The sequence below is a fragment of the Lithobates pipiens genome, unplaced genomic scaffold, assembly GCF_037356315.1.
Source record: "Lithobates pipiens isolate NorthernLeopardFrog02 unplaced genomic scaffold, aLitPip1_a1.2 Scaffold_18, whole genome shotgun sequence".
NCBI lineage: Eukaryota > Metazoa > Chordata > Amphibia > Anura > Ranidae > Lithobates > Lithobates pipiens.
The window spans coordinates 441,259,103-441,275,417 of NW_027507758.1; the positions used below are offsets into that span (position 1 = coordinate 441,259,103).

At 42.7% G+C, this 16,315-nt stretch overlaps 1 protein-coding gene across 1 annotated transcript in view; it reads left to right on the plus strand.

The window, feature by feature from the left end:
- The first annotated feature begins 2,892 nt into the window (after window positions 1-2,892).
- The window catches only part of ARHGEF26 (Rho guanine nucleotide exchange factor 26), a 219,390-nt gene continuing 205,967 nt past the window's right edge, over window positions 2,893-16,315 (plus strand). The window contains exons 1-2 of the mRNA XM_077488153.1: window positions 2,893-3,200; window positions 8,348-9,462. Of these exons, the coding sequence (XP_077344279.1) occupies window positions 8,413-9,462 (1,050 nt within the window). The 5' untranslated portion in view covers window positions 2,893-3,200; window positions 8,348-8,412. The remainder of the gene's footprint in view (window positions 3,201-8,347; window positions 9,463-16,315) is intronic.

Below are 16,315 nucleotides of genomic sequence, written 5' to 3' on the forward strand. Positions count from 1 at the left end.
AAAATGTCCGATGTGTCTGCCATAATGTCGCAGTCACAATAAAAATCACTGATCGCTGCCATTACTAGTAAAAAAAAAGAAATTATTAATAAAAATTTCATAAAACTATCCCCTGTTTTGTAAACGCTATAACTTTTGCGCAAACCAATCAGTAATCACTTATTGCAATTTTTTTTTTTTTACCAAAAATATGTAGAAGAATACGTATCGGCCTGAACTGAGGGAAACAAATGTTTTTTTTATATATTTTTGGGGAATATTTATTATAACAAAAAGTAAAAAATAATGCGTTTTTTTCAAAATTGTCCCTCTATTTTTGTTTATAGCGCAAAAAATAAAAAACACAGAGGTGATCAAATACCACCAAAAGAAAGCTATATTTGTGGGGAAAAGAGGACGTCAATTTTGTTTGGGAGCCACGTCGCACGACCGTGCAATTGTCAGTTAAAACAACGCAGTGCCGAATCACAAAAAGTGGTCTGGTCTTTGGCCAGCAAAATGGTCTGGTCTGAAAGCGGTTAAGGGGGCGTGGCAGGGGGTGTGTCCTATGCCTGCATACTTTTGCTGATAGGCGTCCCTCATTCCCATCTCAAAAAGTTGGGAGGTATGCCAATATCGCTTGGCAGAGCCAGAGCCACAACTACAAGGTTGGCATTCTGGCCACCCTTGTAGGGGGTGGGGGGTATTCTTCCCACTTACCACTACCAGTGTAAGGGGCATATTCCCAATGACAAAGGCTTCCTCTGCAGTAAAAGGTGTAGAAAGGCTGCCACTATAAACTCAGATCATACAATCACCGACCAATTTTCTTTAGATTTACCTAAACATGTAATATGAGGATACAACTAAACAATCCATTCAAACGATCAGGGCAGGCGTTTGCACTATGTATTTGACAGTAGATTGACATGACTGGCTAACCATACACTAAACAATCCACTATACAATCTGATTGTACAATCTCCTTGAGATCTACCATCACTCATAAAGCCCACCTTCATATTTCAGTGTAGGTAAAACAATCTGATTGTACACTCGTCTATAGATCTACCAACAACCATGTGGTGCAAGAGGAGTCAAGTACATGGAAACTAATTGGACAATTTAGGTAGGTGCTCATTTTACATAGTTTTGTTAGATGCAAAATGTATTGTATGGTCAGATTGTAATATGTATGGGGAAGTTGATCATACACTACACTATTAGATTGTAAGCTCTTCTGAGCAGGGGCCTCTTAATCCTCTTGTATTGTATTATAACTGTATTGTCTCCCTTTTATATTGTAAAGCTCTGAGTAAACTGTTGACGCTATATAAATCCTACATAATAATAATACTAGGGATGAGCTAAGGTGTGTTCGCCTGGTCCACATGGAAGTCGGCGCAGCGCTGCGCTAATCACAGGCAGTGAGAAATTGCCTGATCTCTGCAGCCGTGCATCGGCACAATGTCTCACTGCTTGTGATTAGCGCAGCACTGCGTCGACTTCCTGGCAGGCTCAGCACGTGGAATATGCGAACACGCCGGAGCTCATCCTTAAATAACACAGTCTGATTATACAATCTCCTTTAGGTCTACCATCAACTATGTACTGCAGGGACTGTCTGATTTGATGCAAATTAAATGAATTGCTTATTTTTGTCCTCCTGAAGTATCATTTTTGTAAATTAAGGCTGGCCATACCAAAAACATGGCTCCATTTTACGGGACATAGCAGCACCATTCATTCTTAAAGGCACCCTAACATGTTTTGCTAATGTGAAATGTTACACCAAAAATTTGCACCCCCTGCTGTCAATCAAAGTCAGTGAGCCAATGAGAAGAGAGAGGGGGCAGCTAAATTCACTTAAAAAAAAAAAAGGTCATGTGATGTGATTTTTGCATGTAGGGCAGCCCATTGAAATAAATGGGCTGCCCGAAACGCGACTTAGAATACCGTGCAAAAACACGTGGACACTGGCGCCCCTGCTACTTATCCATTAACACTACGTGCTGGTTCACACTTGTGTGATGTCAGGCATCGCATGTGATTCGCACCGCACTGCTGTGCAGATTACATGTCTGTGCGATGCGAATTTAGCCGTATAGATTTATATGGCTGAACTTGCATTACATTCAGACCAAAGTCGTGCAGGACACTTTTTTTTATCTCGATGCCAGCATTGGATGGGATCGGTGGTCACAGTTCACACAGCGACATGCTAACCGATCTGGGGGTGCCATTAACTTTCTATTGACACTGCGGTTTGCTAGGTCAGCATGAACTGCTTGCGAGTTCTATGCGATGGGGGAACCCGCACTGGTATCACCCTGGTGTGAACCGACACTGGGGGTTATTTACGAAAGGCAAATCCACTTTGCACTACAAGTGCACTTGGAAGTGCAGTCGCTCTAAATCTAAAGGGAAGATCTGAAATGAGGGGAAGCTCTGCTAATTTTATCATCCAATCATGTGCAAGCTAAAATGCTGTTTTATTTTTTATTTTCCTTGCATGTCCCCCTCGGATCTACAGCGACTTTACTTCCAAGTGCACTTTCAAAGCAAAGTGGATTTTCCTTTAGTAAATAACCACCACTGTCTTGATGGGGGAATAGAGTGATTTTCTTTGACCTGTGGATGAAGGAAAGGAAATTGCATAATGTATGGCTAGCCTAAAGGATATTGTACAATGAGATTGTAGAGTGTATGGCCAGCTTAGACTGATCCCTGGAGAATTGGTCAATAGACCTCTCCGCTGACGTCTCCACTCATCTGACATTGTTGATAACACATGGTGACCTCATTAGACTTGTCATATGCTTATTGATCTAGTAACCCAATGCATCGGCCGGTGCTTGGTGTGGCAGCGAGTCTCCAGGAGGGGGCGCCCACTCCATGAATGGAAGTTTTCCCCGTAGAAGTGAGCAGTGGGCTGAGAGTGCTGTGATCGGTGACAGGCGCCCTTCTCTCCTGGATACTTTGTGTTGGATTCGGATCGTTGTCAGCGCTCTGCCTTCCGATCACCGGGAGGATCTGGACTCTGCTCTTGTCTGACCCTACCAGAGGAGACTTCTTACTCCACCCTGTACGGGACAGGTGGAGCTGAGACTGATAATACTTACCTGAGTACACCGGAGAGGAACGACCTATCATCTCCAACGATCATTACTGACACCTAGGAGGACCGACGAGGAGAAGGGGATAGAGCGCTCATCTAGACGGTAATGTTGTACACAGCCCGACAAATCATCTACTATTCATATACTACACTCAGCATTTCATCTCACACTTTACTTCGGAAACTTCACTAATCCCTATGTAGGGAAAGGAGCATACACATGACCTTTTACATATCGACGAGTCTCAGTGACCCCTGCAACTGGGTGTCCTGGCAAAGGGGTACCTGAACTTTGACTAAGGGGTACCTGAACTTTGACTAAGGGGTACCTGAACTTTGACTAAGGGGTACCTGATATTTATCCATGGGGTACCTGAACTTTGTCCAAGGGGTACATACATGTTCTTTATCCATGGGGCACCTGTTCTTTATCAAAGGGGTACCTGAACTTTGTCCAAGGTGTACCTGTTCTTTATCCGTGGGGTGATCTTTTTTTTAAAGGTGTACCTGATCTTTATCCATGGGGCACCTCTTCTTTATCCATGGGGTACTTGTTCTTGGGTGTACCTGATCTTTATCAAAGGGGTACCTGAACTTTGTTCAAGAGGTACCTGATCTTTATTAAAGGGGAAGACCTGATCTTTATCCAGGGAGCACCTGACCTGTTCTTGGGGTTACCGGATCTTTAATACCTGTTCTTAGGGGCACCTGACATTTTTATATAAGGGGGTACCTGATCTTTATCCAGAGGGTACCTGATCTGAGATCTCTATCCAAGGTGTACCTGATGTTTATCCAAGGGGGTACCCACATTTTACCCAATAGCTACCTAACCTTTTATCCAGAAGCTACCTAATCTTTATCCAAGGGGTTACCCGATTTTTATCCAGAGGGTACCTTATCTTTATCGCGGGGGGGTACCTGATCTTTATGCAGGGGGCACTTGATATTTACCATCTCATTATGGTGGTAGTGGGTATATGAGTGTTTCTGTATTCATTAGGCAGTGCAGATTACTATTCTAGTTGGGTAATTTCTTCTTCTCAGATGTGAGGGAAGGCATGCTGGGGCTTGTGGTTCCACTTGAGAAGTAGAGGGTTAAAGTCTACCCCAGCTGTCTATGTTCAATCCCCCCCCGCTCTCTGACTGTCGAATTTGTGCAGGACAGGTGTTCTACCTCCATAGACAGGTAGGTATTCTATCATGGGTCATTGCCTGCCCTATGTTTTATGATATAAACGGTAAGATGAAATTTAATCGGGGATCATCAATCCCATCACATTACTCAACCTGTTTATTAGTGTGTTTTCTCCTTGCTCCCGACCCATTGCCAGGTGGATGTGGTTTTCATTCTTTTCTTCTTTCATTGTATTTGGCACAAATAATCCTTTAAAGACAGATCAGCTTTCCTCCAAAGGAATCCATTGCATTGTGATACAGGCAGGTGAGAAGAACTGAAAGAACTGCCATTTGTATGGAGAGTTCACGGGCAGCAATAAACTTTCATTATTTAGCACTTTATAATCCTGCCTAATGAAACAAAGGGTTATCACCTATGTAAGGCTTCATTTACTTTTTAAATACTGTCACTAAAGCTCCTCACGCTCATTACAATCTGATTGTACAATCTTCTTTAGATCTACCAATAGTTGTGTAGTGCAAGGGCCTGAATGATTGAATACTGATTGATTGGATAGTTTAGGTAGGTCCTCAAATTACATACCAGTGATGAGCTCAGGGGGGTTTCCCACTACAAAGTCGACAGCCAATCATAGGTGATGGGGGCATTCCCTGACTAGTAGCCGTACGTATACATACCCCTTGTATTCCTGCTGGTGAGTGGTCAGGAATGCCTCTGCTGCCTATTGATTTAGATTCCCGACAGGATAGCTCAGGCGGGTACACACTTGTGCCCAAACACACCTGACTTCATCCCTATTACATACCTACATTATTCGGTGGATCTAAGGATGAGTGTACAGTCAGATTGTAACAATATGGTGACCCGAACAGGAGCAGTTACTGAAAAGTAATGTCGTGTTTTCCTGTGTATGGATAAGCTCAGGTTGTGTTTGGACTCTAGCCTGAACCTTCCCGAGTGAGTCCACCAGGTAGCCATCACCTGTACTGGGCCAATCATATGTGCATCTTTGTAGCAGGGAATGCCTCAGATACTTATGATTGGCCCTGTGCAGTGACAGCTTCCTGGTGGGATAGCTCAGGCGGGTGCACACTGATGTCCGAACACACCTTGGCAACATTATTTGGCAGATCTAAGGTTGATTGTATGGTCAGGTTTTAACTTGTGGTGGCCCGAACCGGAGCAGTTCCTGAAAAGTAATGTGAGATTTTCCTTTGTATGGATAAGCTCAGGTTGTGTTTGACTCTAGCCTGAACCCACCTGAGTGAACCCACTAGGAAGCTGTCACCTGTACTGGGCCAGTCATCTGCAAGGGGCATGTATATGTGCAGCAGGTAATGCCTCAGGTGCTTTTGATTGGCCCAGTGCAGTGACGGCTTTCTGGTGGGATAGCTCAGGCAGGTTTGGACTATGATGGATCTGAACACACCTGAGCTCATTCTCATTAAGGATGAGCTCAGGCATGTTTGCAACCACACGTGCAGAGCCCGCCAGGAAGTCGGCACCGGACATCGTCAAACCCCAGTCAGTGAGACATTTCCCGATCTCTGCAGCCGTGGATGGGGGGAAATGTCTCACTGCTTGTGATAAGCGCTCTGCAGTGCCGACTTCCTGGCGGGTTCTACACGTGCGGTTGCGAATACACCTAAACTCATCCTTAATCCTCATACCTGCATCTTCTCCACAAACAGAGGCGTGTCATCTTCCATCTGCTATCCAACCTGGTAAGCCAAGGACATATCGTGCTTTTCCTACATTAAGACTATTGAGTTTATTAGTCACTCAGCATTACGAAAAATCCTGAGACCAGATTCAAGTTGTTCTCATTAGCACACAGACAAGGGATACATGTGAGAGGCTTTCAGTCTTTTTGGCTGATCAGTGGAAAAAGACCATGATGGTCCTGTCAAGGTTTGTTCGCAGCAGAAAGAGCAGATCTATCATTTCCTGTAATTTATTGAAGGATTTGCTTATCTATTGACATGGTTAATAGATAAGCAAATATCCACGCCCCTTTAGTATTTTGGCAGCTTACTGTGGTGGACCCAGAATGGATCCATGGGCATCTTATGTCCAATTACATCAGACTACCTTCAACTGGTCATCTTATGTCCAATTACATCAGACCACCTTCAACTGGTCATCTTATGTCCATTTACATCAGACCACCTTCAACTGGTCATCTTATGTCAAATTACATCAGACCACCTTCAACTGGTCATCTTATGTCCAATTACATCAGACCACCTTCAACTGGTCATCTTATGTCCAATTACATCAGACCACCTTCAACTGGTCATCTTATGTCAAATTACATCAGACCACCTTCAACTGGTCATCTTATGTCCAATTACATCAGACCACCTTCAACTGGTCATCTTATGTCAAATTACATCAGACCACCTTCAACTGGTCATCTTATGCCCAATTACATCAGACCACCTTCAACTGGTCATCTTATGTCCAATTACATCAGACTACCTTCAACTGGTCATCTTATGTCCAATTACATCAGACCACCTTCAACTGGTCATCTTATGTCCAATTACATCAGACCACCTTCAACTGGCCATCTTATGTCCAATTACATCAGACTACCTTCAACTGGTCATCTTATGTCCAATTACATCAGACTACCTTAAACTGGCCATCTTATGTCCAATTACATCAGACTACCTTCAACTGGCCATCTTATGTCCAATTACATCAGACTACCTTCAACTGGCCATCTTATGTCCAATTACATCAGACTACCTTCAACTGGTCATCTTATGTCCAATTACATCAGACTACCTTAAACTGGCCATCTTATGTCCAATTACATCAGACTACCTTCAACTGGCCATCTTATGTCCAATTACATCAGACTACCTTCAACTGGCCATCTTATGTCCAATTACATCAGACTACCTTCAACTGGTCATCTTATGTCCAATTACATCAGACCACCTTCAATTGGTCATGTCTAGGTCCAGAAAAGAATTCAGTCCTTTTCTGTTTTTCTGAACCTGGACAGACTTGGAGGTGAGCGGATGTAGACTGACACTTCCTCCTGCCCCTAGAGTTGCATGGAGCATCCACCTGAAAAACCGACAGGTCAACCTGACCAAAAAAGCCCTTGTGAAAGGGGCCTAGTAGGAAGACACATCTAAACAACCCATTCAGTTTGTATAAAGTCAGGCAGACCCTTACATTATATAATCTAAAGAAGATTGTACAATTGAATTGTATAGAGTATGGTCGCCTTTGGATGATGCACTGTGCAGTAAAGCTGGCCTTGGATAGACAAGGAACCAGTGACTTGTTTGTCTATGCAAATGACAGGTAATGGAGGCACTGCTACTTCTGGAATGCATTGTACAGTAAATCCATATTTTCTAAAAGAAACGTGAAATGCGTCTCTCTTCCGAAGGAAACTATATATGTTGCTAAAATTGGGCACATTGCTTGTAAGGGCCAGACTACATTTGGCCAGACAATGTTATAGAAACCAATCAGGCTTCTATTGTATCATCGCTTCTATTGTGATGACTTTGATGAAAGTTTAACTGCAAAGAACTTCTTCTCTACACCCATCATGATTCCTTTTTTAAAGCACACCTGTCATGATAGTAATATGGGATCTGCTATTGGTGGCCTCTTTCTAGAAATACAAGTTGACTGGCTGTAATTCTGATTTACTGGCAGAAAGTCTAAAGCTGGCCATACTCCTGTAGTTTTCTGCAGGCATCCAGTAGCAGGTGGGGTCTCCTGGGCCCCTCCCACAGCTCTGTTCTCTGCACAACTAATGTACAGCACACATTTACAAGTTAATATCAAGGTTTGCAAAAGGCAATTGGCGCACGCAAAGTGGATTTATATCTTTGTGGCTATTGAATGGAGCTTAGCTTTTAAGGTTAAAATGACCAAATAGGCAGTAAGAATAAATTTACATATCTAACCCGAGCTTTGCAGCAATTCTAGGAATATTCTGCCTTTCAGATCAATTCATGTTAATGCTCATTATAGGTATTAATTTGTTTTGGGAACTTGTATTACTTTGCAGACATGGAGGTGGTGTATGACATCAATCACCTGATCACTGATACATAACAATCTCTATCTTCTAGGAATGGCAGAATGGTGGTGATTTGCTGACCTTCTCTGAGGTTTTGGAGGATGAATAGACGTTGCCATGGAGGCAGAAAGTGAGGTGGAGTTTTCCAACGATCTTAACTTTGTTCCATTGTGGAGGAGAGCGAGTCCTCATGTTCCCCAGGGAGAGGGACTGTATTACAGCCGCACTCCTAGACCAAGACCGCAGTCCTACCAGAGTCCTAATGGATTACTTGTCACAGACTTTCCCGTGGAGGATAGGCAGTGCTTTACGGTGACCCAGCCTGCAGAAAGGATTACAAGTTCACCAGAAAGTCGTCAAGGAGGGAAATATTTGCACAGTCCTAATGGAAAACTACAGACATCAACATCACTCTCATCTCTGGAATACAAATCCCCCAACCACAAACGTTCATCTCAGGTCTTAAAAGTGGTTTCCAATAACTCCATTTCCTTTACTACAGGTAACAACCATTTCTCACCAAACCAAAAACCAATGATTTCACGGCGGACATCTGGAAATGTTACACTGACACCTGATAGGGAACAGATTGTCTTTGGGTCCAGTACTTGTTTTCCATCTAATGGCATGGTAACTGCTAGCAACTGCAGTCCACCTCATCCCATCCAGGACACTTTAACTTCAGAGTCTTTGCCAGGTTCTCCAAAGTCTCCCCGGGAAGACAAGCAGTCTCTGCAAAGAACTCAATCGAATCCAGAACATTCCCCAATTGTTTTGAGCACGAATAGTCCCGCGGCTCTCAAAGCTGGAGCCCAGCAAATCATTCCTAAGAGCCTAGCCTCAGAAATAAAAGTCACAAATAAAACTAGCAATCAGAACAACCAAAATTCAGATTCTATCAAAAGGTTGCTGAAAACTCGAAGCATGGTGGAGACCAGCTCGGCTCGTCTCGTGGTGGCCCCAGAAGAAGGAGATGCTGAAAATGAGACTGACAGTCCAGGCGCACTGCGCAGAGGGCTTAGGTCAACATCCTATCGAAGAGCAGTTGTGAGTGGAGTGGAATTCAACAGCCCATCAGATAGAAAAAAAAGTAACAGAATGTCTCAACCAATCCTCAAGGCAGTTGTAGAAGATAAGGAAAAGTTTTATAGCTTGGGAAGAATAAAGGTAAGTTGGTCTAAATGCAGTGTGTCCTTGAATGTTTGACAAATAGGTGTTGGGGCATGGAACTCAAACCCTACATCTCGTACTTGTTTGACTTTGGTTAATCAATAACTAATCTGAGTGTGATCATAATGTTCCCTCTTCATAGCTCAAATCTATGTATTGCCACATCAATGACAGTTACGCAAACCAGGGTTTGCAATGCACGTGTCGCCAAATTTAGTTTATGGTTCGTGTTTGTTTTTAGTCCTTGTGGAGCATTTGTAGGATTTCTAGGTGCAAGATGTCCAAATGTGTCATAACCAGGCTTGTAAATGTGTTAAGTGACACAAAACCATATACTCCTTCAAAAATAATCCATACACATCCAGTACCTAATAACCCTGAAATCTATTTTTCATTAAATCTTTTTTACTGTATTTTTAAAGGAGTTGAAAAGTCGTGTGGTTTTTCACCTTAATGCATGCTATGCATTAAGGTGAAAAACCTTCTGTGGTGCAGCTGCCCCACCAGACCCCCCCTTTTTCTTACCCGATCGTTCCAGCGACAAGCACAAGCCCAGCAGCTCCAGCCAATGTCTCGGGTCCTCATTAGATTCCCACTGCTGTCAATCAAATCCAGTGACACGGGAGCCAGCAGGCAGGGCCGAGTCCTGCTGTGTCAAAACAATTGCACAGAGCAGGTAAGTATAACATGTTTGGTATTTAAAAACAAAAAAAAACCTTTACAATCACTTTAACCACTTGACGTCCGCACTATAGCAGAATGACGACTACTGCGTGGACCTGAATTTCCGGGAGGCCGTCATAGGACGTCCTCCGCTTTGCACACTCTATGATCAGAGTCAACGAGACTCTCCGATCACCGATCCGAGTAAGAGGCTAATCCCGACCGCTTACCACGTGATCAGCTGTCAGGCAATGTTTAAACAAAAGCCTGGTAATCATTTTATTTATTTATTTTTTCTCCTCCAAAGAAAAAAACAATCACCGGCTTATGCTCAAGGGACATCGGTCTCGTAGAGGAAGGATCTCCATCTACCGCCTCCTCTGTGCCTGCCAGTGCCACCTGTCATTGCTACCTGCCAGTGCCACCTATCAATGCCCATGAGTGGCACTCATCAATGCCCACCAGTGGTGCCAATCAGTGCTGCCTTTCAGTGTAACCCATCAGTGCCCATCATTGCCACCAATCAGTGCCACTTCTCAGTGCCCACCAATGCCACCTATCAATGCCCTTCAGCACCACCTCTGTGTCACCTCTCAGTGCCACCCTATAGGTACCCTCCCGCTCCTTAGGATACCAGCCACCGCAGAGGTGATCAAAAATCATCAAAAGAAATCTCTATTTGTGAAAAAAATTCATTTTGGTACAGTGTTGTGTTGTATGATCGCACAATTGTCATTCAAAGTGTGAGAGCTCTGAAAGCTGAAAATTGGCTGAAAAGTGCCCAGTAAGCAAGTGGTTAACATTCTCAGTGAACTCCCAAACCATTTATTTTCCCTCTCACGTCTCTTGGAATTATCAGTTTACATTAGTTGCAACCATGTGCACTGCTCTGTGCATGATAAAAATCCAATGGACTATAGTCCCTGGTCCATCTCTGGAGTGAGCAAGAGAGGTTGGCTATGTTCCTACATACAGTGGGACCGTTGAGAATTAATGGAGTCATCCTCTACCAGTAAGTCAGATCACAGCAGTAAAAATTAAAGGATTTCAAGGAGGATGCGAGCGACAGAAGGTACTTTTTTTGAACTATGTATACATACTTAAACAGATTTTTTTTTTTTTAATGCCGCGTACACATAATCGAATTGTCCGGCAAACAATCTGCCGGACTTTTATTATTGGCCACACACGGACACTCCGAAAGTCCGGCGATTTCTAACGCGATGACGTACAGCACATACGACGGGACTAGAAAAAGGAAGTTCAATAGCCAGTAGCCAATAGCTTCCTTCTCGTACTTGCTTCAGAGCATGCGTCATTCTTAGTCCGCCGGACTAGCACACTGACGAACGGATTGTCCGCTGAAAGCCAAGTCCGGCGGACAAATTTTGAGACAAAACTACTTTCTAAGTCCGCCGGACTTTATGATGAAAAAGTCCGCTGGAGCCCACACACGATCGAATTGTCCGGCGTAATGTAGTCCGGCGGACTAAGTCCACCGGACAATTCTTTAGACTTTTTATTCAACACTGTCTGCAGTAATGACATCTAATGACCACTCAACCTTGGCACAATCTTACAGTACAATGATTCCCTTTTGGAAACCTAATTTTTTGTGCTTGAGCGTTAGTTCACCAAGCCCTTCAATATGATGAGGGTCCCACAATTGTTTGTTAAAGGTTGGGTCCCTACCAGGGGAGTGTCTGTAAAGAAAGAAATGCTACAAATAAATGGAGCATAATTTAAAATCTTAATGCTAATAAACAATCCTCAAATATAGTGATAATAAACCCGATCCATCTGTGTGTACAAATTTTAATTGGTGTTTGCGTTCAGCAATCTTATGTTCAAAAAACACTGTCCATGCATATTTTAAAGCAATTGGAAGTAAAAGTAAAGGTAATGTGTATTTTTTTTTTTTTTTTAAACTACAAATATCTCTATACTTACCTACTCTGTGCAATGTAACCACATAGTGTGGCCACAAACCTCTATTTCCCCGCTAGCACTCCTGGCCCATCCCTCTCTGTCCAGTGCCCCCATGGAAAGCCACTTCCCCCTGAGCTGAATCCATTAATGACACAGAAAACGGAACTCTGATGGTTCTGGTGCCCCAGCGAGGTCCAGAAGTGAGGAGAGAGAAGAGCTGCAGATGTGCACAGTGCTAAATAGAATGAGGGCTCGGGTAAGTAAAAAGGGGTGTGTGAGGGAGAATGCTGATGACTAAACATTTTTTAAGTGTAAGGAATGCTTTAAAAAATATTTGGCTGACGAAGGAGGAAGCATGCCCCGAATGCAAGTTCAGCCGCACCTCCCATCCAGTGGTGGCTGGTGCTCATAATTATTTAGGGGCTGCAAACGAATTGAAAAATACTGAAACCCCCCCATCAATTGCAGCCTCACTGTGCCCATCAAATGCAGCCACTTGTTCCCATCATATGCAGCCCCCCACACACACCTGGGGTTCTGGCAGCACCCCCTCGCCCCCACGCATGCAGGGCTCTGACAGAGGGGACATGCCGCAGCAGCTCCTCTCCAGTGCACCAGAGCGGCGGTGGCCTCCGCTCCAGCCACATTTGGCTCCTCTTCCTAAGCACCAGGCATCCAATAGGGTGGCCTGGCGCTTTGGCCAATCAGAAAACAGGTCTGACGCCCTGCCTCCTGATTGACAGGGAGGAAGATTAGTGTGAAAATAGTGAAAATTAATTCGCTATCGTCACACAATTGGATGGGATCAGGGCGCACTCTCTGAACCCTGAGCCCACCCTATTTTGAAGCATATTAGAGCCTCTGGCTCTAATCAGGTGCTTCAAAAAGTACCACCCCCTCCCACCCCCACCGTAGGAATCCATGCGTCCTGAAAGGGCGGGACTGACAATCCCCAGTGTCTTCCTGCATGGACAGAGGAGGTACCTGTGCACTACATGCCTGTTTACTTCTTCTCCAACGTTAGTTGTTTACCAACATAATAAATTGTTTTCCTCCTATACTGCACTTAGATCAGCGCTGCCTTTTTTCACTTCTTGTCTCTTTTCAAAAAATTTTTAGGCTTTAGAACTACTTTTATTATTGATGTGCTATCTCCAACTTGCAAACCGTTGGACAGTAGAAGAGGGCACCCTAATGCCTGAGACTCCAGGGTCTAGTATTAAAATGGGGTACATTGCATCAGGTTTATTAGAGGCTCATCAGAAATCTTCAGCACTCTTGGACTGCTGAAGACAGGTGTGTAAATTTGTGACTAATAATATGCTGGGCTACTTTTATAGATTTAATCATTAACTCTTTCATGCCTAAGCCCGTTTTTGACATTTTGTTGCTTAGAAGTTAAAATCCATATTTGGAATCCGTATTCAAAAATTACTTAGAACCCCAAACATATATATATATATATATATATATATATATATATATATATATATATATATATATATATAATAATTTTAGCTGAGGTCCTAGAGAATAAAATGCAAATTTTTATGTCACATGGTATTTGCGCAGCGGTCTTTCCAGCACAATTTTTGGGGAAAAAATACACTTTCGCGAATTAAAAAAAAACAAAATCGTAAAGTTAGCCCAATTTTTTTTTGTATAATGTGAAAGCTGATGTTACGCTGAGTAAATAGATACCTAACATGTCATGCTTTTAAATTGTGCACACTTGTGGAATGGCGACAAACTACGATACTTAAAAATCTCCATAGGCAACACTTTAAAAATTTCTACTGGTAACCAGTTTAGAGTTACAGAGGATGCCCTGTGCTAGAATTATTGTTCTCACTCTATCGATCACAGCAATACCTCACATGTGTGGTGTGAACAGTTTACATTTGCGGGCGCGACTTGCGTATGCATTCATTTCTGCGCACGAGTACAGAGGCATGGGGCACTTTAAATTATTTTATTTTACATTTATTTATGTTTATTTTTTACGTTGTTTTAAAAAAAAAAAAGTCAGTGACAAGTACTCTTTTTGGAGGGATCTGGGGTCTATAAGACCCAAAATCCCTTCTTTTTAACTGCAAAGTATTCAAAACACCAAAATCTGCGTTTTGGAATACTAGGCATTTTTTTAAATCGGCAGCTGAGTAAACCAGAAGCGATGTCATGACATTGCTTCCGGGTTACTAGATAGGAAACCCGATCGGAGCCGATTCTGGCTTCATTTGGTCTTCGGCCAGCCAGCAGACATGTTGGCTGGTCTCTTGGGCCTCCCGGTGGGACGGGAGAGCCGCGGAAGGCAGCGGGAGGAGGGAACGTACCCTCCCGCTCCTTAGGATACCAGCTAAGCAGCTGCAGGCATCACCCTGGTATATCCAATTCAAAATGAGATTGCATATTTGCGTATGGATGGTGTGAAGGGGTTAAAGCGGTATTAAACCCAAAAATCTATATAAAATACAGTGCCGGACCTTCAGAGCCCGAGCCGCAAACAGCTGCTCCCACGCGCATATGTGGGAGTGACGTCATCACGCCCCAGCCATTCATGTTGGAAGGAAGACGGGGGGAAGATGACAGTGCAGTGCTGGAGGGTTTTGTTCTAAGGTGAGTTTCTCATGTGCTAGTAGACTATGCATACTAGAACATTATGACATTGTCTTGCAGACACCTAGCAGCCCCTGTGTGCTGAGTCATAAAATCTCTAGAGCTTTCTGGTGCCAATACAAAGTGAATGGCTATATGTGGCAGTGCACGTGTAATGGTTGATGGCTTCTGCGTTTTTACCCATGTATTCATCACAGCGCTTCTTCCAAAATACGAAAGTGGTGTATCCTCCAATATTATATAATATTATAATTATATATTTATAATTTTTTATTTGGTAGTCAAGTCCACCTAAATCTAGCGCATCTAAAACTACTCTCTTCACAGGTTGACAATGCTGCTATACTAGGGTGGCTCCATTGCTCCTCCATCCAGGGTGGAGACATCCTAAGACAGGAGGCCAGATTATCAGGAGACAAAAGTAAAAAAAAAAAATTGTAAACTAATATATAAAATGTTTGTTTTTAGGTTTAGTACTATTTTACTGCTTTACCTTTTTTATTCAATTTTCTGTACTTGACACTGATACTGTAATATAACCTTACACCTTGTATACAGTAAAGTATGGTTGTAGGTTATGCAAAACTTTATTTTGATTAATTAGAGTAGTCACCTAGTTCATCATGTGCAAAATCATTAAAAACAAAATTGTTTTCAAGCAAATTGATTATAAATTATTTTGGGTAACTAAAGGTGTGTGTTTGTTTTTTTGTTTTTTTTGTTTTGTTTTGTTTTTTGTCATGTATATACTTGTTTTATGTATTCCGGTTTTCACTTTCCCAGGACTGAAATGTTAAGAGCTTCTATAGTTGTTATGATGAAGTATCTTGGCAACCTTTCATGATATATGGCACTCCACAACATTACTGTGTATAGGCTGCTTCCACACAAAGGCCGAAGTCTGGTGTCTAATACATATATTTGCAGCCTTGCAAGTGCCCAGACTGGTCTAAATTGCATGAGCCTCTGTAGCAAACTGTATTTTTAGCACAGTGCAACCTGGCCATAGTGGGAGAAATGTGGAGGCCACCTTCACTGACCTGAAAATGCTAGCTGCTTGGCTATTTTATTGTCCTTCCTGCTTCAGTTCTTAGAGCAATGGAATTCAGAGGGGTCAAAAGTCTGAATTTATAATCTGCATGTATGTTTTTGGTCAGTAACTAAAGAGCTAAAGCAATCAATTGAGTAGGAGAGTCAGAAAACTACCATTTATAGTACAGTAGAACACATCAGCAGTGGTAGCCTCCATGTTTCCACAGGTCATATAGAGCTCTTATGCATCCTATTTTTTTTTTTTTTTCCTTCCTTGATTATGGCCAGGGAATATTATGTTTAAAATTGCAGGCTGTCATTATCTATTTTGTTCAGAAGAAAAAACACTTTTCTTTTTTTTTACAAATCCCAATATCTCATATTGGTACACAGATCATCAGTGAAGTGTATTTTATCAGACTGCTCAGTCCACTGTTTCAGGGTTTGTTTACACCATGTTTGTTGAGTTGCGTTTTTTCTGCAGACCACCATGTATGAAAACAATTGTTTTCTACAATGATCAGCCAAAACATTATGATCACCCACTGTAGCCCATCAATGCATTGATTCCACTAGACCTCTGAAGGTATGTTGTAATATCTGGCACCAA